The sequence below is a fragment of the Seriola aureovittata genome, chromosome 11 (assembly GCF_021018895.1).
Source record: "Seriola aureovittata isolate HTS-2021-v1 ecotype China chromosome 11, ASM2101889v1, whole genome shotgun sequence".
In the NCBI taxonomy this organism is placed as follows: Eukaryota; Metazoa; Chordata; class Actinopteri; order Carangiformes; family Carangidae; genus Seriola; species Seriola aureovittata.
Window position 1 is genome coordinate 27436603 of NC_079374.1, and position 27038 is coordinate 27463640.

Below are 27038 nucleotides of genomic sequence, written 5' to 3' on the forward strand. Positions count from 1 at the left end.
AGAGTCGCTCTGATGAAGGTCTACTGACTGATGTAACTGGTTTGTTCTCTATAGCTGCATCACTCAGTTCTTCTTCTTGAGTTTGGCATGTAAAACAAATTGTATTAAAGGGTTTTACTGAACAGTTTACTGACTCTGACCAGGATCAGTTCATTTGTACATTGTCCATAATACTGCTTTTTGTCTCCATCTGGTGGTTAAAAATGACACTGTTTTTTTGAAAGTAGAAGGGAGGGTCTAACAGGATGAGCCACCATGTTGGTCTTCGGGGATTGAGACATTTGAACATCACGAGAAGCTCTTTTGCTCACTGTCCTCAGCAGACCTCAGACCTCTCTCTGCTCACACAGATGTTGACCTGCATGTTAGGGAAAATTCTTATCGGTGGTGAAGAAAGAGCGCTGGAGTCCAGGATGTCTAATGCTGAGGATGTTTATTGATGCTTGATCAAGGAGAAAAGATGAATCATCAATACTGGCTTCTTTGCATGATGTCACCTCAATTCTGAAGCAGGAACCTCTGGGGATAGGTTTTATACATTTAGAAAGAATACTATAGAAAGCTTACACTCCATAATTGGTCAAATAACCCCATAAGATGGAGAAGGGGTTGGAGAGGGATGTGTTACTACACTATTGGTTCATTAATCATAAACAAGGAAATATGACTATATACGTACGAGTGCTGATTCTTAGAACACTCAGCCACTTGTTACTGCCCATCCAAGGTCTGTTGTTATCAGCAGTATCAGTCGAACCACAGCTTTGTCTGGAGGAGCCTCCTCAGTGCAGTAGCTGGGGCACTGACCTTTTACCCTAAGTCAGTCATTCATTAGGTGGACAAGAGAAAATTCCCTCACACTGCCGACTGAGTAGGTCTGTGCTCTTCTCATCGGTACACTCTCATGGACAGAGGTAGTCGCTGTTAGAGAGAGTACTGTCACATGTCCCAACATCAGTGGATGGTAAATTTAAAACTCTCAGGATCATGAACTCCTTCCTGTCTGGACAAACAGAAACACAAATGAACTCTGAGGCTCAGGAACAACAGCTTATCACATTTAAAATGGAAATGATCGATTGAAGTGGGTCCCTAAAAGACTCTGCCTCTCATCTGAATGTAGCCATGTAACGAATGTAACCATCTCTGCAACATCTTTGATTTTAAATTATATTGTGACCGCAATGGATGAAAAGAACCATTGTGCTGCTTTGTTCATCAACATATCAAACGCCTTTAAGTTAGGTGGTCACTCCCTGATCTTAAATAATGGTTGTGACCTGATCGCTGATGGATGGTTCCAAAACTACAGCAGTGTGTGAAAGCAGGTAATGTTCAATCTGACTTTGGATGATGTTACAGGCAGCATAAGGCAGGCAGCAGTCCTCTGTGGAGCCCCAGTGCTGCTCATCACTGTCCCTGAGACACCGTTATCCAGCCTGACGTACTGTGGTCGTTAATCTACAATCCAGGACGTGAAGCAGGGATCCACCCCCATCCCTTCCAGCTTGTCTTTAAGAATGGGGGGTTGGATGGTGTTAAATGCACTTGAAAAATCAAAGAACATAATCCTCATGTAACCACCTGGCACATCCAAGTAAGAATGGGCCCAGTGGAGCATGTAAAGGAAGGCATCATCCACTCCAACATGTTCCTTGTAGGTGAACTGTAGGGGATCTAGTGCATTTCAACCTGTGGCCTCAGAAGGTGGAGAAGCTGCCGCTCCAGGGTCTTCATGATGTGTGATGTGAGGGCCACCGGTCTGTAGTCATTTATCTCAGCCGGTTTTTTGCAGTTCTCTTTTTTTAAAGTCAGTCAAGTTTTAATCAAAATATCAAAATGTCTAAGTCGTGACACTCTGGTGAAAAGGGTTACAGTTTTTTTAAACTGCTTACACACAAAGTCTTATATATCTCACAATTTCTGAAACCTGTCACTCAAAGATCAAAACCACTCACCAAATCTACAAAACCATTCTCAGTTAATCCTCAGTTAATTCTCAGCCTCTGACTCAGATTTCTGTGTCATAAAATACTTTCTACAAAACACTACACACAGCTCTCTGCCTATGAGGTAGAAAAATCCAGTCATTTGCTTGCTTTTTATGAACACGACCAATCAAAATGCTGCACTTATTCACCAGTATCACACACCCACTCTGAACATGTGTAAGCACTTACTGTTGGAATGATCACAAACCAATCACTGCTTTAGAATAGGACGCATGTCTCTGATGAGATGAGAGCTACACTGATTTATCATGTCATCAATCACAGATTAACTATAAGAGAGGCTGGAATGATAGTCCAACCCAATGTGAGTCTGTTCACAGTGGCATCAATAATCAAAGCCTCAGAGTACAGGTATGTACAGGTATATCTACTTCAGCATTACCGTAAAATACACTTTATTGCACTGTTTTACATTAACATTTGTAAGTCTCACTGTAGGCACCTATTTACTGCACTGCATTGTGGGAATCGATGGTTATCATATGGTATTACAATACAGCCAACTGTAAAAAAACAAAACAAACAAAAAAAACATGTATACTACACTGCACACACCCACACCGCTTGTTACTTCTTCTACAGAGTGGAAAGGCAGAGACAACATGGAGGACGAAGTCACATGTTTACAGAGGAACAGGAAGTGGACACTGTAAATATGGTTTATGCCAACAATGCCATTAGGTTTAGGGAGATAAGAGAACATATCCTAAATGATGCAACAATACAGTTCAACAGTACAGTACGACATCAATGTTGTAAGCCTGTCAACATTGCAACGCGTCCTCCATCAACACCAATTGAGAATGAAACAACTATACAGGATTCTATACAGTTAGCTGTTGACAAACTACAACTTTCTTTTAATGTTTTTTAAGAGGAACTCACTGAGCTTAAACGTGCTGAATCCTGATAAATAAAAGCTGTTTTCAGATGCTAAGAAAATTGATAATAGCAAAATTAAGATTAGCACTTTACTCAGTACAGTACTCGAGAGGGTCCCACACTATAAATATTTAAGCATCTGGATCGATGATATATTCACTTTTAAAGTTCCTGTTGGCTGGATGGTCAAAAAGCTGTGAACGACACTTCCTGTATAGACAGAACCTGCTTTCTCATGCAGAGTAGAAAAAGAATTGTTGAAGTTTTTTTTCTTTCTGCCCTGGACTACGGTGAAGTCACATAGAGACATGCTGCTGTCACCACACTTAATCCTTTAGATGCTATATACCACTCTGCTCTTAGATTTATTACTGGGGATACCTACAACACCCATCATTGCACACTGTATGAAAAGGAAGGCTGGTCCTCTCTATGAGAAGAGATCAACACTGGTACATATTCATTTAAAAAAATCACTCTTAAATAAATTACCAAATTACCTTACATCACTAATAGACCTCAGTGTAGGCACTGCTTTTAGATTTTGTGCTCCACACTCATGGAATAACATACAGCACACTTTAATAATAGATTCCCTGACAACATTGGGACAGTTTAGAAATATGTTTTTAAATCTTTTAAATCTTAATGTCTTTGAATTGATTTTTGTATGTCTGATTGTTTGTCTTGTTTTCTTTCTGCTTGGGTAATCTCAGCATCATTGAAAATGATGGGTTACCGTTCATGTATCAACAAGAAAATAAATGAAGGTTGATGATAGTGATGATGAAATGCTCCTCTGTTCACCAGCTGCTCTCTGACTGAGTCTGTCTGCTGTTTGCTGCTCAGCAAGTACAGGACAGAGGCTTCAGCTGGAAACAAGGATGATAATGTGAAAGCAGAAGACTGAGCAGGACTGCAGCTGGGTGATAACTGTCTGCAGGTACAGGTACACATGTGATCCCTTGGTCCCTTGGGTGGAGTCTTTGCATCTGCACAGTACACAATCCTGATCAACTGTCAACCGCAGAACTGCACCTTCCTGTTTCTGGTAAGTCTGCTTTATAAAGAAACAGCTTCATGTTTCTTGTAACCTTGTTTTTATTGTTGATATTCTTATAACAATCTTATAACTAACAATAATATTCTTTTTAAAAGTCTGATGAAGAACTAAATACACTTTAAAATGTTGCAAACATATTGTGAATAACTACATTATGTTTCAGTGTCATAGGTTAGTCTTAATATCTGGGTTGCTGCTATTGTGGCTGTCTGGTTGACTCAAAGAGTAGCTTGTTTTTCATTTTTATTTACTGTTTTTATACTTCAGTGATTCTTGAGATCTGGGACAAAACATTTCCACCTGATAAAACACAGTTTTGGGTAAAAAAATGTACATAATATTATATCATACATATAACCAAAAGACTAACCAGGATAATGTCAGCATAACATAATATCATTTCATGTGCTTTTATAAATATTTTTTATTCTAAATTATATGTGACCAGTGCCTGAAAAAACACTTGTCCTGATGCAAGTCTCATTATGTTACAACAGCTTGAAAAGTATTAAAAGAATTGTAAAATGAAGTGGCTGAGTAAATAATTTCATGAGTATCAAAAGTTACAGTCTAAAAATGATTTTAATGTACTTTCTAATCAATTGAACTTGCTTCCGGAGTTTCTGTTAACACCTTCATACATTTTTAAAAATCCAAAGAAAATCAGAGATTATCGTGGGCAGCTAAAACTCTGAGGACCCCTTTACCATTTCCTTGTTTTTCCTCATGCCATGAGACCACTTTAGTTCTGGGAAATTTTCAATATTCTTTTTATTTAATATCTATTTGTTAATAACTTGTGTCTCACAACCATAAAGTGTCAACAACCTACGGACTGACTGACTGAGTGACTGACTGACTGACTGACTGACTGACTGACTGTAGAACCTGTAGAATAAAAAGCTTGTAGAATATGATACAGGAGCTGTAGACGTGGACATAAAAACACAACTGGATCAACTGGTTTTTCTCGTCTCTTCTCTTTTCAAAACGAAAGAAAGTTAATTCACTGACTAAAAGCTCTGATTCAAAGTAAGAGTAGTTCATAGAAATGTAGTGGCGTAAAAAGAACAATATTTGTCATTACACATGTGATCCCTTGTACAGATAAAAATCTTCATGATGGTGGAACAAAATAATCTGTGGTCAAACTTGATCATTCGAAAATTATCGAAGGTCAAATGATTCCACCTGAGCCAGTTCCATTTGCTGAAGAAGACCATGAGATGGTTGAAAGCTCCAAAATGCCATTAAGTGGACCTTATGACATTAGATTGTTTGGTTCCACATGGATTCACTGAGAGCCTCCAACACTGAAATACTGAAGCTGTGTGGCCAGTGTGTTCTGTATATTTGATTGTTGGGATTTTGATTAACAACAACAGCAACAATGACATAGATACAAGAATTAGATATATGCAATTAAACAATAAATACTTATACGTTTCACGAAGCAACAGGATAGGCCACCCAACGAGACAATCAAATAATATGCATCTCCATTTCTATCACACCAATAGAGGGCAGTATTCAATTAAATATAGAGATGGAGGTGCACAATGGCGGAACACCAACTGACACCTGGTAGACACCTCACCCTCGCTGCCTGTTCTTAAAAGACTATTAAAAGAAGCATTAGCATTAGAAGCTCTCACATGGGAATTAGGGTGTTCATAAAAAGCAAGCAAATGACTGGATTTTTCTACCTCATAGGCAGAGAGCTGTGTGTAGTGTTTTGTAGAAAGTATTTTATGACACAGAAATCTGAGTCAGAGGCTGAAAATTAACTCATGGTTTTGTAGATTTGGTGAGTGGTTTTGATCTTTGAGTGACAGGTTTCAGAAATTGTGAGATATATAAGACTTTGTGTGTAAGCAGTTTAAAAAAACTGTAACCCTTTTCACCAGAGTGTCACGACTTAGACGTTTTGATATTTTGATTAAAACTTGACTGACTTTAAAAAAAGAGAACTGCAAAAAATAAAGAGTAAAAATGTTCAGCACTCTACTACAGTTACAGTTGAAAACTTTCATGAGTTGTCAGAGTCAGTTGAGAAATGCATCAACACAATGAAAACGTCACGTGTGGATACAATGGAAGTCTGTACAAATACAATGAGAAATGCAAATGTGTGTGAGGAGATGATGAACTATTCTGATAACTGCATTAAGAGAGGTGAGTATGATATTTCTTATATGAGATTTGCATTGAAGCAATCGAGAAAAACTGTAAAAGAAGCAACAGATGTGCATTGGCACAGAGTCTGAGGGAGAGCAGTCCAGAGGTCAGGGTCAGCTACACTGAAGGCCCTGTGATGGTTCCATGGTGCGAAGTCTGGAGGGGGGAGAGTGAAGTAGATCAGAGGAATAGTGATCTAGACCGACCTACTAAATAAGGAGAAGTATGAGGTATTTAACTGGGAGTCAGTGTAATTTCTTAAGGGTGGGGGTTGAGTCACAGAGGATTCTTGCAGCCGAATTTTGGACAAATTGAAGTCTATTTAACCCTCGTTAGGGTACACCCAGGAGAAGAGTGCTACAGTATCAAGATGTAATAAAGTCTTGGATGAGAGTCACTGCAACAGATTGGGAAAGAGAGGGTTGTGACCTAGAGATGTTCTTGAGATGGAAGAAGCAACAGCAACAGAGGATATAATGAACACAGGAATGGTGCGATTTAAATGTGTGGCTGTGGAAGCACTGAGGATAGCTTCTGATTTACCCTGGTGGAGTTTGAGGTAATTGCACATCATCCAAGCAGTGATGTCATGTAAGCAGTCTGTAGGGTTGGATGGTGGCAAAGTGTCTGTTGGCTTGGTGTGGATGTACAGTTGTGTGTTGTCAGCATAGCAGTGGAGGTTGAGGCCATGTTGACGTATTATGTGTCCAAGAGGTAAAAGGGAGATGATAAATAGTAGTGGCCCAAGAACTGAGCACTGGGGAACACCATGGGAAATGGGGAGACCTGAGGCAACTGATGGAAATAAACTGTTCTCTGGATGTCAGGTAGGACCTGGACCAAGATATTGGAGTGCCAGTGTCACCAGTAGATTTTCTAATCAGTCCAGCAGAGATCTAACAGGATGTGTATTTTGAGGTAACCAGAATCTGCAGAAGAGACGCATTAATGATTTGTGTCAGCAGGGGGCAGAGGGGTCAAGGTCAGTTGCGTACCACTCATCAATAGAGGAGAAAGCCCTAAAAAGGTCTGTCAAGTCACGTCTGGATGAGTCACATCAGTCAGACACATCATGACTGAAGTCCTGATGTTAGTGAGTCCAGTGAGAGTCAGATAAATGTCTCTTCAGAGTTTGACATCAGTGAAACAACCGTTGCTGCTATCTTAAACTCTTTGATTGCGTCACACTTCCTGTCAGGGTGGTGTCTTTGCATCTGCACAGTACACAATCCTGATCAACTGTCAACCGCAGAATTGCACCTTCCTGTTTCTGGTAAGTCTGCTTAAGAATATAATAAAGAAACAGCTTCATGTTTCTTGTAACCTTGTTTTTTATTGTTGATATTTTTACAACAATCTTATAACTAACACTAATATTCTTTTTAAAAGTCTGACGAAGAACTAAATACACTTTAAAATGTTGCAAACATATTGTGAAGAACTACATTATGTTTCAGTGTCATAGGTTAGTCTTAATATCTGGGTTGCTGCTATTGTGGCTGTCTGGTTGACTCAAAGAGTAGCTTGTTTTTCATTTTTATTTACTGTTTTTATACTTCAGTGATTCTTGAGATCTGGGACAAAACATTTCCACCTGATAAAACACAGTTTTGGGTAAAAAAATGTACATAATATTATATCATACATATAACCAAAAGACTAACCAGGATAATGTCAGCATAACATAATATCATTTCATGTGCTTTTATAAATATTTTTTATTCTAAATTATATGTGACCAGTGCCTGAAAAAACACTTGTCCTGATGCAAGTCTCATTATGTTACAACAGCTTGAAAAGTATTAAAAGAATTGTAAAATTAAACATCATAATAGCTATGTGTAAGTAGCTGAGTAGATAATTTCATGAGTATCAAAAGTTACAGTCCAAAAATGATTTTAATGTACTTTCTAATCGATTGAACTTGCTTCTGGAGTTTCTGTCAACACCGTCATACATTTTAAAAATCCAAAGAAAATCAGAGATTATCGTGGGCAGCTAAAACTCTGAGGACCCCTTTATCATTTCCTTGTTTTTCCTCATCCCATGAGACCACTTTAGTTCTGGGAAATTTTCAATATTCTTTTTATTTAATATCTATTTGTTAATAACTTGTGTCTCACAACCATAAAGTGTCAACAACCTACGGACTGACTGACTGACTGACTGACTGACTGACTGACTGACTGACTTTAGAACCTGTAGAATAAAAAGCTTGTAGAATATGATACTGGAGCTGTAGACGTGGACATAAAAACACAAGTGGATCAACTGGTTTTTCTCTTCTCTTCTCTTTTCAAAACAAAAGAAAGTTAATTCACTGACTAAAAGCTCTGATTCAAAGTAAGAGTACTTCATTGAAATGTAGTGGCGTAAAAAGAACAATATTTGTCTTTAAGTGTAGTGGAGTAAAAGTCAGATGTTTCCAAAAAAATATTACTAATACAGATAGAAAATATACTTGAAAAATATACTGGAGTATTTGAATTAGTTTAAGTATAAGCAGTATACTTAAAGAGGTTGTTGACTTTACAACTGGGTTGTACATGCATTGTCTATGACATCTATGTTTAAATTCCTTGAGATGTAGATCCAAGAAAAGAATAGTTACATATTATGTAATATTTTTTTCATATCTTAATATCACCATATATTGCAACATTTAAATATTTGTGAGAGTTCAGTTGTCATGTTGAATGAAATATTTTCCTGTTCCTTATAAGTTTGTCACCACCATCAGTTTTGTGTCACCACCATTGAAGCCTTGTCAACTGCATCAGATTGCCTTTAAGTTGTTTTTTTGAAGAATATCTGTTTTGTTCCTTCAAGATTATTTGTCTATAAGCCAGTTGCATTTCCAAAGTTAATGTGTCATTTTTATGCTTCTGTTTCACCGTTCATTGTGGAGATTAAATACAAAATTGGTTAATCTATATTTAAACTGCAGTCATTAAATCATTGACTAATCTAACTTTTAAAAAGTGACATGATTCATTTGAAAAAACGTGTGTGAAATTAAGTGAACCAAGAAACTGTCAAGAATCAAAATGTTTGTGATAAGTTAATTAAAAATAATTTATAGACATTTCTATGTGTCTGATGTATGGGTTGTCAAATGTAAAAAGTCGGTTAGAATTTTTTAGCTGATAGCCTATATTTTAAATATTTAGCTCCCTTTCCTCGCATTTAGCCAAATTTTCCTCTCATTTGAGACAGAAAATCATGTAAAACCTCATGTTATATTTTATTGTTAAGAATGTTTATTTGTAAAAAAAAAATCAAGCTTAAGTCTCAATATTAAATCTAAATTGAAATGTTAAATTGAAATCAAAATATCAAATAAATCGAAATCAAAATGTTAAATGTTAAATATAAATTTTAATGTTACATATCAATCTAGACCTAGATTCTAGAGATTTCTGCAGTTTTCGCACTTTTTGGAGTTTGTCTCAGCCAAAGGATACAATCTCCCCGGCGAGTCATGTAGCTACACCCCCCTCACCTATCCATCACTACAGACACAGTACCAGAGGAAATACTACACCAGTACCCCTTGAACCAAGAAGACTTGTTTGGTCTGACGATGGAGGAAAAAAATGTACACAAAGGAAGAACTCCTGGCTTTAAAGTATACCAGATATTGAGTTAAACATCCCATACCAACTGAGCTGAAGAAGCCATACTGTGAATGCAGACCCGAGCCTTCATATAAGCCCTGTGTATTGAGGCAGGCTGAAACCACCCGCTCATTCAGGAACTGGACCCTGAAGGTCAGTGAGTGTCTAAAAGACTGTTTTGAGTGCACAGATTGGAATGTACTTTTGGAGTCACATGAAAATGATAAAAGCAAAGACCCTTACCTAATAGAATGGTTGAATGTACCATGGACTACATTAACTTCTGTATTGACACTGTAAAGAAAGGACTGTACACTGCTTTACAAACAACAAATCCTGGATCACCAGTAACATCAAGACCCTCCTCAACCAGAAAAAGGAGGCCTTCAGGGAAGGAGACAGGGAGAAGCTCAGGTGTGTGCAACATGAGCTGAAGAGGAGATTAAAGCAGCAGACCCCTCCACACTGGGACAGTAAACTGGACTGGTCCCTGAACATGGATTCCATCTACCTGAAGAGGCAGAGCAGACTCTTTTTCCTCAGGAGGCTCAGGCCTTCGACATCTGCAGTGAAATGCTGCACATGTTTTATCAGTCAGTGTTGGTCAGTGTACTTTTTTATGCTGCAGTCTGCTGGGGGCAGCAGCATATCCAACATGAACACAAGGAGACTGGACATGCTGGTCAAAAAGGCTGGGTCTGTGCTTGGCAGGAGTCTGGACTAACTCAGGACTGTTGAGGAGAGACTGATGCAATATAAGATTTTGGCCATCTTGGACATATGGCTGTACTGACCAAATTAGCACAAGTTATCAGAAATGCTCAAGACAGACTAATCTGTTGGATCGCAGACGACTGCATACAGCACTGAGAGATGACAAGCAAGGATGTGAAAGATATACAGTCGCTGGAGGCTGTACAGACGCATGCAAGGGCCCCTCAGGCAGTTCACAAAATATCAAGGCAGAGCCTGAGTAAGCACCATCATAAGGCTTGCTACAGGTGTGGGAGTGAGCAGCACAGGGCTGGGGACTATAAGTTCATTAATGAAATCTGTCACAAGTGTGGTAAGACTGGCCATATTCAGAAAGTGTGTAGGTCAAAATGTTCAGCGAGCACAGTAAAACCTAAAGAGGGCTGGAGTACAGCTGACAAATAAGAAAGTGACAACTCAGGGTGCAAACTATGTTAGCCAAGGGGAAGACAAAACACAGGACATAGACATAGATGAGGTCATGTTCACATTGTACAAACTGGAGGGGATAGACATACCAGCAGAAGAGCCATTTATAGAGACACTGACTGTTAATGAAACTGAAATGCAGTTTGAAGTGGACTCAGGATATGGGGTAGCAGTAGTGAACCACTCTATGTATAGAGGTACCAAAACTACAGCCATGCAGAATGAGACTTAGAACATATACAGGACATAGGGTAAATGTTTTGGGAGCAGCCATGGTCAAAGTACAGAGTAGAGAAATAACAAAAAATCTACCTGTGGTAGTTTTGATAGGGACAGGCCCTAGTCTAGTTGGTGGGGGTGGATCAAAAGACTAGGTTTACAGTAGAGACCAGAACGCATAAAATCCACCAGGTCAAGAGAGACACCCTAAAGGAAGTAGTTGGGGAGCATGAGGAGGTTTTCAAGGATGAACAAGGTAGGTTCAAAGGCCCCCCAGCTAAGATATATATGGAAAAGGAAGCAACCCCCAGATTTTTTAAAGCCAGACCTGTCCCATATGCAATGAGAGGAAGAGTTGAGGCTGAACTCAACCGTCTCCTAGCCCAGGAGGTAACTGAACTTGAAATATGCAGAGTGGGCAGCGCCAGTGGTTCCTGTCCTCAAACCAGATAACTCAGCAAGGCTGTGCAGAGACTACAAACTGACTGTAAATCCGGTGTCAAAACCTAGTAACCTAGTAAGTATCCAATTCCCAGAATTGAGGAATTGTTTACCAGCCTGTCAGGAGGACAGACATTCACAGAACTAGATCTGAGCCACACATATCACAAATTCCTTTGGATGAGGATGCAAAAAAGTATGTGACTGTAAACGCACACAAAGGCTTGTTCACATACAGGCTGCTACAATTTGGAGTGAAAGGGGGAGAGGCACAAAAGGCTGCATTTGAAAAATCGAAAGAAATGATGCAATCAGCTGAGGTGCTGGTGCATTATGACCCAGAGAAGGACATTGTGTTATCATGTGATGCATCACCATACAGAGTCGGTGCAGTGCTGTCACATCAGATTCCGGACAGAACTGAAAGACTGATTGGAGTTACATCATGGACTCTTAATGCAGCAGAGAAAAACTACTCACAGCTGGATAAAGAAGGACTGGCAGTGATGTTTGGAATCAAACACTTTCGCAAGTACATTTATGGAAAGAAGTTCACCATAGTGACAGATCACAAGCCCTTGTTCTCACTTTTCAGTGAGATGCAAGCAGTACCACAAATGGCATCTCCCAGGATCCAGAGATGGGCTTTGTACAAAGAGGGACAATATCACAACAATGCATGCACTGACCTGCCTGCCCTTACCAGAGAAACCAGACCTAGAAGTGCTAGAAGAGAGGGTTCTCATGCTGGAGAGCTCTGACATTACACTAGTGACTGCAGAGCAAGTTAAAGTATGGACAAATAAGGATCCGGTACTAGCATGAGTAGGGGAAATGGTGCACCGAGGCCGGCCATCAGAACTAAAAGGGAGTGAATTTGCACCATATTCAGTGAGAAAACTTGAACTCAGCATCCAGAACAGGTATGTGTTGTGGGGAGCGAGAGTAATTGTACCAATGTAAAAACATGTTCAGAAGGCACCCTGGAAGCCAACAGGGCTATCGCCTGCAGAGCTGCTTCTAGGGAGGAAGCTACGCTGCACATCGGATTTAATCCAGCCAGATCTGAGCAGAAAAGTACAGGAAAAACAAGGAAGACAAACAAGAGATCATGACACTAAGGCAAAGTGGGAGACTCAATACTGACTCGGAACTTTAGTTTTGGACCCAGGTGGATCCTTTGAGTCATTGAGTCTGTGACAGGACCAGTGTCATATAAAGTGATGCTAGGTGATGGGAGAGTAGTTGGCAGACATGTGGACCAGATTCTTGCTCATCACCGGTCATCAGAGAAAGGAGTGGAGAGACAATAGACGTGTGAGACACAACTTAGCCAAGACAGCCTGCAACAAAGGAGGAGACTTTGCTGGATGTTGAGGATGTTGTGCTTGGCAGTGACAAGATGGAGGAGCAAGCAGCTACAGAGGTTGCAGGAAAATCAGAGACAGACAAAGAGACTGTTATAAATGCAACTCCAATGAGGAGACAGTCAGAAAGAGTGACTAAGTTGCCCAGTTACCTTACAGACTTTCAACTTAAGTAAGAGAGGACTTGGTAATAGTGTTGGTAACACTTAAAAATGAAAATAAAAATAAAATAGTAAATACTGTTTTAATGCTTCTGTTGGATGCCTAGGCCCTGCTTAAGGGGGGAGGGATGTAGTAAAGTGTGTAAAGTACAGTGATCTGTTGAGATGAGAGGTTGAAATGTTCACATTACAATGAACAGCAATGCAATGTTGAAACAGAATATAGTTATTTTCCCAACATGTTATTGCAGTATAGTCTGTCTTAAAGCTCTGGTTTAATTCATTAGTGACAATGTTTAAGTGACTGACTGACTTAACATGTTTTGACACATGAACAAGGTTTTAGTTGTTTTAGAGGCTTTTGCACAGGTGGTTTACTGTTCTGAGAACTGCATTAAGAGTTGTGAGGATGACATTTCTGATGTGTGAATTGCATCGAAGCGATTGAGTAAAACTGTGATTCACAAGGGGAAGTGTTTTTGCTGCAGCAGGAATAACAGACAATGATAATATAAAATAATAACAAGCATAACAATTATAATAACAGAACTAGAGGAAGAATAAATAATGATTATGATATAAGAAATAATTAAAATACAAATTAAATTCCATGTTTAACAAGTATGAGATGTGATATCAATATAATATGGAAAAAATGGGTTGTGACAGTTTGCGAATCTATATGAAGCTAAATGAGGAAGACGAGCTTCTTGTTTTCAGGGAGGAAGTTGACAGAATTAACAACTGACTAACATTTTCGAGAAGAGGGATTTTCAATTTGGTTTCTGAGCACAGGACTGTGTCATCACATAATGTCAATTATACATTTTCAGTTTAAGATGTTTTATTGACAACCAACTCATGTCATGTATGCGTGTGTGTGTGTGTGTTGTTGATTTATATATTTATATAATTGGTCAACATTGTAATGTGTGAAATGTAGCTGTATATTCATTCTGCTCATTGTGTCTACACAGCAGGTGACATGGGTCTGTGTGACGATATACAGTAATCCTACTGTAACATTTACATTGACACATGCTGCTGATTTATTCTGTTAAAACAGGAGATAAACTCCACCCATGTGACATCAACTCATAGAAAAACATTAACTAACATAGACAAACATGAACAAACATAAACAAACACAAATAAACATAAGGCTCTCTTCCTCTGCGCACACACACAGACATGAAGCACATTAAATATTGATATTATGTTATTATGTTAATACACACATGATAATATGGTAAAGGCAGATGTTTGGCCTTATGGATCTTCTGTTTATCATTTCATTTACATCTATCCCGTCATCTGTCTTTTCACTGTCCATTCAGTCTAATTGTTCCTCTGTACAGTTATAGTTGCAGACTCTCTTCACTTCCCTGCACTAGTATTTGAGTCTGATTCATTTGTTAAAAACACACAAACACAATAAACACCATTTAAGATGAATATGACTGATAACATTATTATCTATGTATTTAATTATCAAAAACCTTTAATAAAGACCAACACAGTTCTATATAAACAGCTGGCTTAAGTTATCCACAGAATAAAAGCTGATCCGCCATAAAACTTCAGGAGCTAACCTGCAGAACAAAGAGTTTTAAAACATGTGATTTAGGATTTAGACAGTTTATAGCAGTAGTTGTTGGCAGTGAACATGTTCAGACAGTTCTGGATCAGGCAGTTCAGAGATGTTACTTGTGTAACTTCCTGTTTGTTATTTCCTACCCTGAATTCACAGTCTGCACCAGAAACGCCTCTGAGACCATCATAAATATTACTGTGTGTGCATAATACTGTTGAGAAGACATGTGTGAAGTTGTGGGTTAACAGTGCAGGTGAAGTTGTGCGTGATGAAAAATCAAATAAGATAGAACTTAATTCAGTCTCAGACTGTTGTGGGTAGTGAGAGCAGTGGGCACAGAGGTCAGTGAGTGGAGACAGACAGTGTCACATGTTGACTCTAGTCATTGTGCTGCACCACAGTATCTGCTGTTATGTTCACACCCAGTAACTGTGACAGTTGCTACCTCTATATCTACCAACCCTCATCCTCATCTGATGACCTGTTGTGTGTTGTCCTCAGTGTGGGTGTAGTTGTATGTGTATAGATATATATTACATAGACACCTTATTGTTCCTCAAATTAGAAAGCAGAAATGTGCTGATGACCCAACCATTGCACTGTGCACTTCTACCTTTTATGGTGTTGATATAGTGTGTGACTGTGCACAGGAAACTGTGTTCATACTCAGCATCAGTTGTGAGTGTGATCCGTGGTGGGTGGAGGTTTCACACATATCAGCTGAATGACATGTTCACATATAGCTCCCTTATCTGCAGCTCTGAGAGCTTTCACACCCTATCATCAGATGTTCTGTAGCCACTCATTACAGGTTCACCAGCTTACAGGGGTGAGGTTTTATTTTCTAATTAAACTGAAATCTTAATTGAACTCTTGTACTCTGATGATGTTTGATGAACTGTCAGTGTGCACCAGTTTCTACAGGTTTACAACTCATAACCAGTTCTTGTAGAAAATTACCATGTTGAATTTCAGCATGTGAGTATTTCAGTACTTGCAAACAGACACAGGCAGGAGGAGACAAACAGACACAGGCAGGACGAGACAAACAGACACAGGCAGGACGAGACAAACAGACACAGGCAGGAGGAGACAAACAGACACAGACAGGAGGAGACAAACAGACACAGACAGGAGGAGACAAACAGACACAGACAGGAGGAGACAAACAGACACAGACAGGAGGAGACAAACAGACACAGACAGGAGGAGACAAACAGACACAGGCAGGAGGAGACAAATAGACACGGGCAGAGTCAGAGAAGATACTTAACAGGCAGGTAGACAGGCAGCTGGACAAGCAGTTAGACAGGCAGTTAGATAGGTACAAAATGCAGGATATAGGCACAAACAGAAGAACTGATGCTGAATGGGGACAGAGGCCTGGTGGAAGCAGTGACTTGGGAGATGAGGGAACAGGGAGCAGGAGTGTCCAGGGTTGTGTCTGAAATCAGTCCCTCATTCTATCGGCATTTTTCCTTTCCTTTTGTAAAGGAAGGTCCAGTGTTTCCAATGCCAAAGGAGATAAGTTAGGAAGCACTGAAGCTTGTAGAGAAGTGGACCAGCTGTGATCATGGCTGCCACTCAGATACTTCAGCTCATTTCACTCACTTTCAACCTTCATAAGAAAAAAAGACTTTTCGGCCGCATTCCAGGTGAGTCGAGATAGGAAACAGGTGAGCAGATTTCCTGAGGACAGGAGGAACATGTAGGGACACCCGCTGGGTGGAAGGAGAATGGCAGGTCTGGGTCTGGAGCAGACCCTGTGCAGACCTTGATGTCTGTGCTGTTGACACCTGTCAGGTTTTGGACTCTAAATTGGTCAAGCCTTTCATGTTTATTCTTGAAGTTGTAGTTTTCAGTGTTGGACTACATCAGACAGAAATGTTTATCATTTACAGACATGAGGTGGGAAGAGGTGGGAACACCTATGAATTTATGTAACCAGTTCAACCACATCACTGACTGTGAGCTCAGGCATTAAGACAGTTATATCAACGTCATAAAGGTAACATTTATATCAGAGCTGTTGTATTAGATTACATTAGATTTTACAGGTGTACCTAACAAAGTGGCCTCTGAGTGTATGTTACATCACCAGTTTTAGGGTGATTGATGGAGCTGATGTGCCTGATGGTTTCATTGTGGGAACAATGACAATGGCTTGGACTGTCTGATAGACCCTGTCAATCGTTTACACCAAAAACACAAGGTCCAGGCTCCGTCCTCCTCTTAGTGCCTTTGTTAGTTTTTGATTGGTGGTGAGTATTTGTGCCCTATGAACTTCACATCATTAACTGTGTTTTGTCAGAAATGGAAGATTAGTTTGTCTCTGCTCTCTAGATATACAACTTGATCCATGCAGGATCACTCTATCCCAACTCTACCAAGTATCAAAGTCAACCTGACCAAGACCTGATGTCTTCAAGTTTTCAGGGTAAATGAAGTATGTGTTGTTCCAATCCGCTCTTTTTAATTCTGCTGAATGTTGCTCTGTCTTTGTATTGTGTCATCAGGAAATGGATCAGTGTTTGCTGTTTCTCCTGCTGCTGCTGATGGGCAGAGAGGGTAAGCTTTCACACAAAATATGAAGCAGGTATATGTGATTGGCTGGTTAGGAGCTAGGGTCTCACACAAGGGCCTCGGTCTTAAAGATGTAAGAGCTGGTGAGAGAAGAGAAAATTGACAATGTGGTCTGAGCAGCTTCCACCTCACAGCAGTGTTTGTATTGAGAGTCAGTCTGCTCTGAACTGATGAAGACTGAAACTCAGTCTCAGACCAACAACAAACCGTGCCAGACTTATCAATATCAATACCAATAGGTTTTATTATTAAAGAATCTAATGTGTGATCAGTGATCGATGAAGTGAATCATCATTAATCAGCTTTATCTGACAAACACTTGTTTTCACTCTGTTACTGACACTAGCATTGGTACTCAGGACAGGACTTAGTACCTGAACTACAATTGTAGATCTGCCCAGCCCTACAGTGTGTGTTGTACAGAGGTTGTGGTTTTGTTTTGCAGGATTGGGTCAATCAGAGGAAGTGTGCTCAAAGTCGGTGATCAACTCGTGTAATGACTGCATCAAATCTGGACCGTACTGTGTGTGGTGCCAAGACCTGGTGAGAAACAGACTTCATGTAAAATCTGTGTACGTTCCTGCTCAGGGTTTATAGTGACAGCTGGTACAGTGTTAGACACCTGGTCAACAGGTAGGTGATGAAGAACAGGCCAGTCACTGTCTCCCTTAGCTGATGCTGCAGGTTTTAAATGTCCATCAGTTCTAACACGATCAGAACTCTGTGACATCCACACACTGGAAAATAAAGATGGACGTCGCCTCTTTTGACATCATCCACAGATTTTTGAAGAGCAGTTTTGAAGCTCAGAGTGAGCATTCCACTGTCGGCATCTTGGCGGTGTCTGACTCCACCCCTAGTTCCCAGCTATTTATTTTGTCAAGCACTAATACTGTGAATACTGTCCATGTACTGCAGCGTCAAGTCTCCTGCTTATTTATCTCAGAACAGAAAGGACCAGGGCTCTCATTTATATATTTACTTGGTTTATTGAATTAGACATTTATAATGCAAAAACTCAACTTCCTGCACATTTACTTTCTGTGTTGACAAGAAGACATCAGTACCACAACAGAGTCATGCGATCCTCATTTCCATCCTCGACCTATTTTAAATCTTCCTGCACATGTCTTTAATGACAAGTCTTCCAGTGGATCAGTGCACATGTTGTCTTCTTTGTCTGTAACACTTTTTATCTGAAAAACCTGCTGAAAGTGTTGGTGATGTCACAGAACAGGTAGTACTGGTAATTCCACCAATGACAACCTGTAACCATGGCGATGACTGGAAATGATTGCAGTATACAAACAGTATTGAAGTGCTTCCAGCAGAGTGATGAGTTTGGCTTATTGATGGATATAGTGATGAAGAAATGGATATTATACTAAATATATCCTGTGACCATCATAGTACATTTGGACAGGTGGTATTTTGTAACTTGCTTAAACAGAATAACGAGAGGTAACAGTGACAACAACATACATGAGTGAACATAATATATTTTCAGAATGAAAGGACCATTGTTATATCTTCTTATGTGTTTTTGTACAGAATTTCACAAAAGCAGGTGAACAGGAAGCTGCTCGCTGTGACACCAGAGCTCAGCTGACAGCGAGAGGCTGCGAAAAAATCATCTCCCCCACCAACATACTGATCATTGACAGGGATGATGCACTGGCTGAGTCTTTCATCCAGCAGGAGCCAGTCCAGCTGAGACCTCAGAAGATCACTCTGAATCTGCGCCCCGGTCAGTCGAATCAGTTAATGCTGAGCTTTCACACTTATAGAACCTCAGGTTCCTGAGTGAAATCAGAAACCTGTGCTGCTACAGCGTCCGGATTTGTTCTCATGTTTTTCATGATCGTCTCTCATCATTTGATTCATGAGTTTGTTTTTTTCTTGTGGGTGCAGGGCTTTCTCAAACATTCACCGTCTCCTTTAAGAGAGTTCAGGGTTACCCAGTTGATCTGTACTATCTGATGGACCTGTCCTACTCCATGAAAGATGACCTGGAAAAAGTCAAAGAACTGGGACAAGATCTTTTTGATGCCCTGAGAAGAATCACTCAGCATGCTCAAATAGGTAACGAGGCTCTAATCTCAATATTTATATTGTGTTATACTTTAGAATACACCCACAATTTACTTACATATCCTTTACATATCACAGTGCCTGTTGGTGATCGATACCAGGACATATACAGTGGGGTCCCAAAGTCTGTGTGAAATGTTGAATGGGATAGTGATCCCAGACTTTGGAACCCCACTGTATGTGTCTCAAATCAGATATTTCAGTCAGTGAACTCACATGCAGTACTGTGTACACAGTACAAACAGTGGTGTAGTGTGTGAATTTTAACATTGCCTCAAATCAAACACAGCTGTTCCCTGGAAATGACCGTCACAAAAATGACCACCAAAATTTCCATGACTTAAAAATGAATTAAAAATTTTACTTTCCTGTGTGCCCCCCTGCACCAAGAAAGTGTCCTCCTTCCTTGGTTGCTGTTTCCACAAGTGTGAAAACATGTTGGTGCCCCCCCCCCCTTCCTCTATATAGCCAAGATGGTGACCATTGGGAGTGAGAAGTGTCCATTGTTTACACTCACCTATTTTGAGTGAACCATCTGGGTACTTGTAGTTCACGGTATGTTGTTGTACATGTCAGTGTGAACACACTGTTGCACTCAAAACAGTAAGTGTGAGCATGGATGTAAGTGAATTGAGACACGCAGCGCTGACCCTAAATAATCTTCCCTCACTCCCCAGGGTCCTAAAGGCCTCTCCTTTACACATGAAGTGACTGATCTTCAGCAGCCACATTTATAACGTTATTTCAGAGGCTGCCATTGACTCATAGAGGTCACCGTAGACTCATAGAGGTCACCGTAGACTCTTAGAGGTCACCGTAGACTCATAGAGGTCACTGTAGACTCATAGAGGTCACCGTAGACTCTTAGAGGTCACCGTAGACTCATAGAGGTCACCGTAGACTCTTAGAGGTCACCGTAGACTCTTAGAGGTCACCGTAGACTCATAGAGGTCACCGTAGACTCAGAGGCTGATGCAGACTCATAAGCCGCGTTTTGACCAAAAAGTACCTGGAACTTTACCTGGTACTTTTCTTCAGGAACTATAAGGTTCCTATGGTCCATTGTTGTCTGCGTTTCCACCACGGCCAATTATTACTTGATGTTACATTATTCACAGCACTTTGAGAACATAACATAAATGAAAATACCGGACAAATTGCGTCCCGTATGTATTCAATACGAGACGCAACATTTTATTTTCGAATACAGGACGATCCCGTATTATATGAGACGGGTGGCAACCCTCGCCACTCCGGTTGTTGTGGTCCTTTATTTTGTAGAAGTCCTGTTTCAGTTTTTTTACCTTCTCCCGGACCTGTTTCACAGTGTGGAAAATGTGTTTGCTCAGTCACAAATGTTCAGCACTGCAACTCACACCCCCCAAAGTTTTTTAACGTTTGGAAAGTACTACCCTGTGACAAGGAACTTTTTTAGGGGTCGATCAATTATCACAGAACTAAATTTAGACCCTGGTTCATGGTAGAAACGCACATAGTTCCTCAAAAGGTTCCTGGTTCCGGGGCAAAGTTCCTGCAGTGGAAACGTGGTTACAGAGGCTGCCGTAGACTCTTATAGTAGAATCACAGGAAGCAGCCTCTCCCTCCTCTCTATGTCTTTGTCACTAAAACAGCACACACACACATATGTATATATGTGACATATCTGTATATAGCTGTCAGTGTTCTGAAATATCTGATAACGTTACCTTATGAAAACACTAACAGCTGTTTCTATGACGACAGGGTTCGGTGCCTTTGTTGATAAGACAGTCCTTCCTTACACCAACACCAACAAAGAGAAACTGGAGAAGCCATGTGATGAGGATGACCAGCAGTGTCAGTCTGCCTTCGGCTACAGACACGTGCTCAGTCTGACTCCAGACAAGAATGAGTTTAAGAGAAAAGTGAGCACGCAGTTCATCTCTGGGAACCTGGACTCTCCTGAGGGGAGTCTAGATGCCATGATGCAGGCTGCTGTATGTGGGGTAAGAGATGACTATGCACTGTGAGTATTTAGAACAGATTGAATCTAGAAAAGCCATTCAAGTTGAAATACTGAATGAAGTGGTTGAAACTGTCTTTAACAGGCTGTATGAGCCTGGTAACTGTACCAGCTGTGAACCACTACAGTAAGGTCAGAAAAAAAATGACTCTCGACACTCACTGTCCTGAGGTCTCACAGCCTTGAGCTCTGAGGATATACATTGTACCATAGCCTAATGAAGTCTGGTGAAAACTTAACAAGTGCCTGACTGTCTGAAAAGGAGGGTCTCACTGAGTGATAGTTGATAAGTGATTTTGATATGAACTATCAAATCATCTGCTGATCCAGAGCTGCTCAGTCATGGCTTCATCCTCTTCATCAAAGAGTCAGAGGAGGTCCAGTTTTACTTCTTCATGACTCCTGTGTGACACCAGACAAAATAATAAAAGTGCTGCAGGACCTGCAGCAGTTGAGCCTATAGACTCCTCTGGATGGTGTAGCGATGGTGCAGCCTGTGTGAAACAGACAGAGGAAACATGGATATTAAAAACTGACAAGAGGTGAAAGTCATGAGTTTATGTCGAAAAGAAAAGCATAAGGCGCTGATTCTAGATTTAGTTAACAAGTGCAGTGCGGCTCAGATTGTGTTAAATCAGCAGCTGAAGCCTTTTAAGGTTTGTGTGGTGAAGGTCTAAATATGGAAAAAGTCAATGCTGACTTGAAATATACAGAGGGCAAAAACACAATCTTCCCCTGACCTAGTGGCCTAAACCTGACAGGTGGGATGTAGTCAGGGTTTTTCCTCTCACATTTCGTGCCGCCTCCGCCTCCCGAAAAAAACTCTATTAGACCTACTTATTTTCTCGGTACTTAGTGGATTCGACGCTTGGAGCTGCATTTTCGACTGTACGCCACTACGGCAATGTAGTGGCGCTGTATCGTAATCCGTTCATCAGGCAGAGCCATCCAAAAGAAGAATACGAACGCGCTGGATTTTCTGCTTGCAGAAGGAGGAGTCGACCTTTTGAGGCTCTTCATTATCTCTTTTTACACCCAAGCACACCCAGCTTCCTGAAGAGTTTCTAAATTCCTCCTAAATTAACATTACATTCGTATGTTTTTTGGGGTTTTTTTGCAGAAATGTGTCAAATCACAGATTATTTTAAAAGAGACGTTTTTTAGCCAATAAGATTGGTTTGTTTTAACTTGCTGAAATGGTTCTAACACATGTTGTTTAGGATAAAATAGGATGGAGGAACAGCAGCACTCGGCTGATCGTCCTAACCACTGATGCAGGATTCCACATGGCTGGAGATGGAAAACTGGCTGGTATCCTGGAGCCCAATGATGAACACTGCCACATGGAAAACAACCTTTACACCAAGGGTAGTGAGATGGTGAGTGTAGAATCACAGGAGGGAAGCCACTGTCAAATGGGTTGCAGTGCCATGTTATTATAACTTAAGGGCAAAGTCAATGACTGTTTATAAAGATGGACGACGTGTCTACGTGTCCTCCCTCTGAGGTGATCAGGGCTTGGAGCCCATACAACTGCTCAACCCAATCGCAAATCAATCACAGCTGTCAATCATAAGATTACACTACTTAACTAATTAAAACCAATTAAAAACAAACACTTGAACATCAGCATGATATGAACTACAGACTCCATCTTCAGGCGCATGTTCCATCCACTAACATGGAGGGGGCAGGGTTTATGAAATTTAATGCAGCCAGGGGGAGATGGAGATGTTTTGGACTTCACTTTTTGGAGCTGTAATGTCACCTATCTTTAAACACAGTCACTGGGCAAAGGTTCTTCTCACTGCCTCCAAAAGGTTTTGTTGAAAAGCAGCCATGTGGGTTTGGTTCAGCGGTTATCAAGACATTTCACATGAACACTGGGTTTAACATCTGACTGCTGTGTGCAGGACTACCCGTCTGTCGGACAACTCGCTGTGCAGCTGGAAAAAAGTAATATCCAGCCGATATTTGCAGTGACAAAAAATGTGGAGTCTGTGTACAAGGTAAATAAAATGTACCTCTCATTTCTCTGTTTACATATAGAACACATGGTGTATTTACTCTGACTTTTCATTTCACCTCATGTTTTATCCCAGAAACTCTCTAAAATGATTCCAAAATCAGAGGTGGGAGTTCTGACATCAGATTCCAATAATGTCGTCCAGTTGATTGAAACTGCCTACAATGTAAGTTGTTTTCGGTCAGTGACACATTTAACCTCTTTTCTCCTTTTGTGTATTTTTTAAACTGACCTTTTTCCTCATCATTTCTTTCGTCTTCTTCTCTGCTGTGTGATGCATGACAGCGGCTGTCCTCCAAAGTGACTTTGACCCATGACAATCTGCCTGACAATGTCAGAATTGTCTACACCCCAATTTGTGATAAACCAGTTAAAGGACGGGACAGCGAAGGGGTTTGTGATGATGTGGTCGTGGGACACACGGTCAGTTCAAGTTTCTTTAAGCTTTTAATTGTGATGTTCATGTATTCACACAGTTCTTCTTACATCGGTTTCAGTTTTATCTGTTTATATCATGCTCACCATGTCTACATTGTGGTTCTCATTAAAAAGTCATTCATCCATTGTCCATCCACATGCTGGTCCAATTCCTGGTGGCACTAGCCTAAGGTAGCCCAGACATCCCTCTCCCTAGCCCCCTCCTCCAGCTCTTCCAAAGAGATGGTGTCTTAGCTCCTCCCCCTGTCAGCCATGTGAGGGAAACTCATCTCACCCACTTCAGCTGGAAACCTCATTCTTTCAGTCGCTTCTCAAGGCTCAATACTGTGAGTGACACTTGGAAAGTAGATTGACAGGTAAATCAAGACTTTAGAGACTCAGCTGCCGCTTTTTTACAACAGTCCTGTACAACAGCTTTAATGCTGAAGCAGCATCACTCTGCAGGTGTTTTTGCCTCTTACCGAGAGTCAGAAAGAAGCCCCCAACATACTTAAACACTATCACTTTAGGTAGTAACTCACCCCCAAGGTGAATTGGTCCTTTCTGACGGGCCCAAATGGACAAATCTGACAGCAGCAGAACAGCAACATCTGCCACAAGCAGAGATGCACCTTGGCTTCCAGCTGGAGGTTTTGTCCAAGTGGCAGGGAGCGGGAAGCTGGAGTCTGGAGATGGTTGGGTTGGTCCACATGTCTCTTCAATGTTGTGAGGCAGTTAAAGAAACTGTCTGTGCAGACCATGGTGGTGGTCCTCCAAAAATGTAAAATTGTATGAAACCTGTGTCTGACTCCTCAACCCCAACTGCCCTCTCCAGATCTCTTTTGATGTCACTGTGACCGCAATCTCATGTTTGGAGAAGGACACGTCTTTCACTATCAGACCCCTGGGCATAAAGGACACACTGACAGTGAGCTTATCTACAGAGTGTGAGTGTGAATGTACTAACCCCACTGACCAAGAACACAAACACTGCTCAGGGAAGGGAAGAATCAACTGTGGTATTTGCAGGTAAGATTTACTGCCTGCCTGCTGTCAGTGCACCACAAGTTAGTTATTTCACAAAGTATTTGTTGGTTGTATTCATGCGTCAATGGGTATTTGGTGGCCTTATACTACATGTGCATCTAAAATAAATTCTTATTCTAGCTTCCTCTAAGAAGCTCTGTCTCCACTGGGAACATGTCAGCTGTTCAGACCAGTAAAATGACCTGAGAGTCAACCTGTCTCTGTCAGCAGCAAACAAATATGTCAATTATGATACTGAAGTTACATTTTTCTCAATAAGTAGTAGCCTATAAAAAATGCTAATACTAATAATGAGGTTACCTCAACCTCAATTCAAAGGTTGAATGGGGAATTGTTTCTTCTCTTGAAATTATGAGGTCTATGTAGGGTTTCCCCTCAGAAATTGATGATGTGGTAGCACCCAAATTTAAATGCCTTAAGATGTTCAAAATTGGCATGTCAACACAGCATTTTCTGTCTTCTTAAGACATGGAAATTTGACGTCTTAATGCAGATGTCAAAATAGACATTTTGGACCAATCGGCGTTCCTTACCAGGGGTATGACCTGGAGAAGCTGAGAAAGGTTCAGCTTATGTAAAGTGTCCTATGATGCACAGGAGCAACATCTGGTCAACCAGTCGCACTTGTTTTAATTCTCTCAGGAAAAGTGCCTCCGCTGTTTACTGCTGCAGATCAACTATGTCAGAGCACCTCAACAATAGGGGAAATCAATCATGGTGGCCAATAGAAAGTAGGGCTGAATGATTTGCAAAAAAAACATACTGTAATTAATTCATCAGATATTGTGATATGAGTCATGATTTCAGTGAGTGGTGATTTTTTATTTTCACTAAAAAATATAAAATGATGATGGTGTGATTTTTGTTGGTCTTGTACCAAACAAACATGTTTCCTTTATATCTGGAGAATATGACCTGGAAACCGGGGCATCTCTGTTGCATCACAATGCTTCAGGACCTTTGACCTGTGATTTGGATATCGCTCTTGGCCATGTTTGGAAAGCTATTGTGGCACCTGCAGGGAGCGCAAAGATGGGTTTCCAGGAGGACTTGTTCCTGGAGCACACAGGACAGGCAGCCACGTACTTAGTCGCCTCCTTCCTAATTGATGGCCACCAAAACGTCTGCCGAATCACAAAGATGGTTCAGCTGGATCCCAGGATGACAGGACAAGAGACTGGGCCCAGTGAATGATCTGAGAGCGAAGATCAGGGGGAACAAATAGCTGATTCGGGGGAACCCCTTCCAGAACCTGATAACCCTGATTAGCATCCTGCACTTTATGTTCAATTTCCCAGGTAACAGCTCCAATAAAACTCAATGGGGGTAGAATGGGAGAGCTGACCTTTGGTTCAGAATCAGAGGAAAACATTCTTGATAAAGCATCAGGCTCAACATTTTTAGAACCAAGATGATAGGAGAGATTAAAGTTGAATCTATCAAAGAATAGATTCCACCTGGCTTGTCTGGCGTTCCGTCCCTTAGCTGACCTCAGGTACTCCAGATTCTTATGTTCCGTCCACACCAAAAAAGGTTGCTTCGCCCCCCCTAGTCAGTGTCTCCACTCCTCTAGAGCAACCTTGATGGCCAACAACTCATGATTGCCAACATCATAATTTCTCTCAGCAGGGGACATTTTTCTGAAACAGAAAGGTGCAGGGATGTAACTTATTGTCTTTTACTGACCTCTGGGCCAAGATGGTTCTAATCCCAAGATCTGAGGCATCAACCTCGGCCACAAACTGGCGAGAGGGGTCTGGCAAGGTGAGAACATGAGCCATGGTGAAACTTCGTTTCAGCTTCTGGGAAGCAGTCTCAGCCTGTGGACTCCAGGAGAACTGAGACTTGGAGAATGTTTAAGCCAGCAAAGGGGCAGAAATGGAACTGAAACGTTTAATGAACTTTATATAAAAGTTTGCAAACCCCAAGACGCATTGGACCTCCTTCCTGTTGGAAGGGGTCAGCCAGTTAGTGACAGCGCTAACCTTCTCTGGATCCATCCTCTGGATCCATCGTCACAGCAACAATAAATCCCAGGAATGAAACTGTGGAGACATGGAACTCACATTTCTCTGCCTTGACGTACAGCTGTTGGTTCAGGAGCCCTTGCAGGACCTGTCTAATGTGTTGCACATGAGTGGTTTCATCTGGGGAGA

The 27038-nt window shown here is 40.9% G+C and overlaps 1 protein-coding gene across 2 annotated transcripts in view; it reads left to right on the forward strand.

The window, feature by feature from the left end:
• The first annotated feature begins 3922 nt into the window (after positions 1-3922).
• The window catches only part of itgb2 (integrin, beta 2), a 37255-nt gene continuing 14139 nt past the window's right edge, over positions 3923-27038 (forward strand). The window contains exons 1-11 of one of the 2 annotated variants that reach the window (XM_056389433.1): positions 3923-3945; positions 17233-17284; positions 17745-17842; positions 18851-19046; positions 19211-19381; positions 21134-21375; positions 22613-22771; positions 23306-23401; positions 23495-23584; positions 23704-23841; positions 24671-24864. In XM_056389433.1, coding sequence (XP_056245408.1) covers positions 17236-17284; positions 17745-17842; positions 18851-19046; positions 19211-19381; positions 21134-21375; positions 22613-22771; positions 23306-23401; positions 23495-23584; positions 23704-23841; positions 24671-24864 — 1433 coding nt within the window. In that variant the 5' untranslated portion in view covers positions 3923-3945; positions 17233-17235. Of the gene's footprint in view, positions 3946-7250; positions 7409-17232; positions 17285-17744; positions 17843-18850; positions 19047-19210; positions 19382-21133; positions 21376-22612; positions 22772-23305; positions 23402-23494; positions 23585-23703; positions 23842-24670; positions 24865-27038 lie in introns of those variants that run through there. The other variant, XM_056389432.1, reaches the window with a different exon arrangement.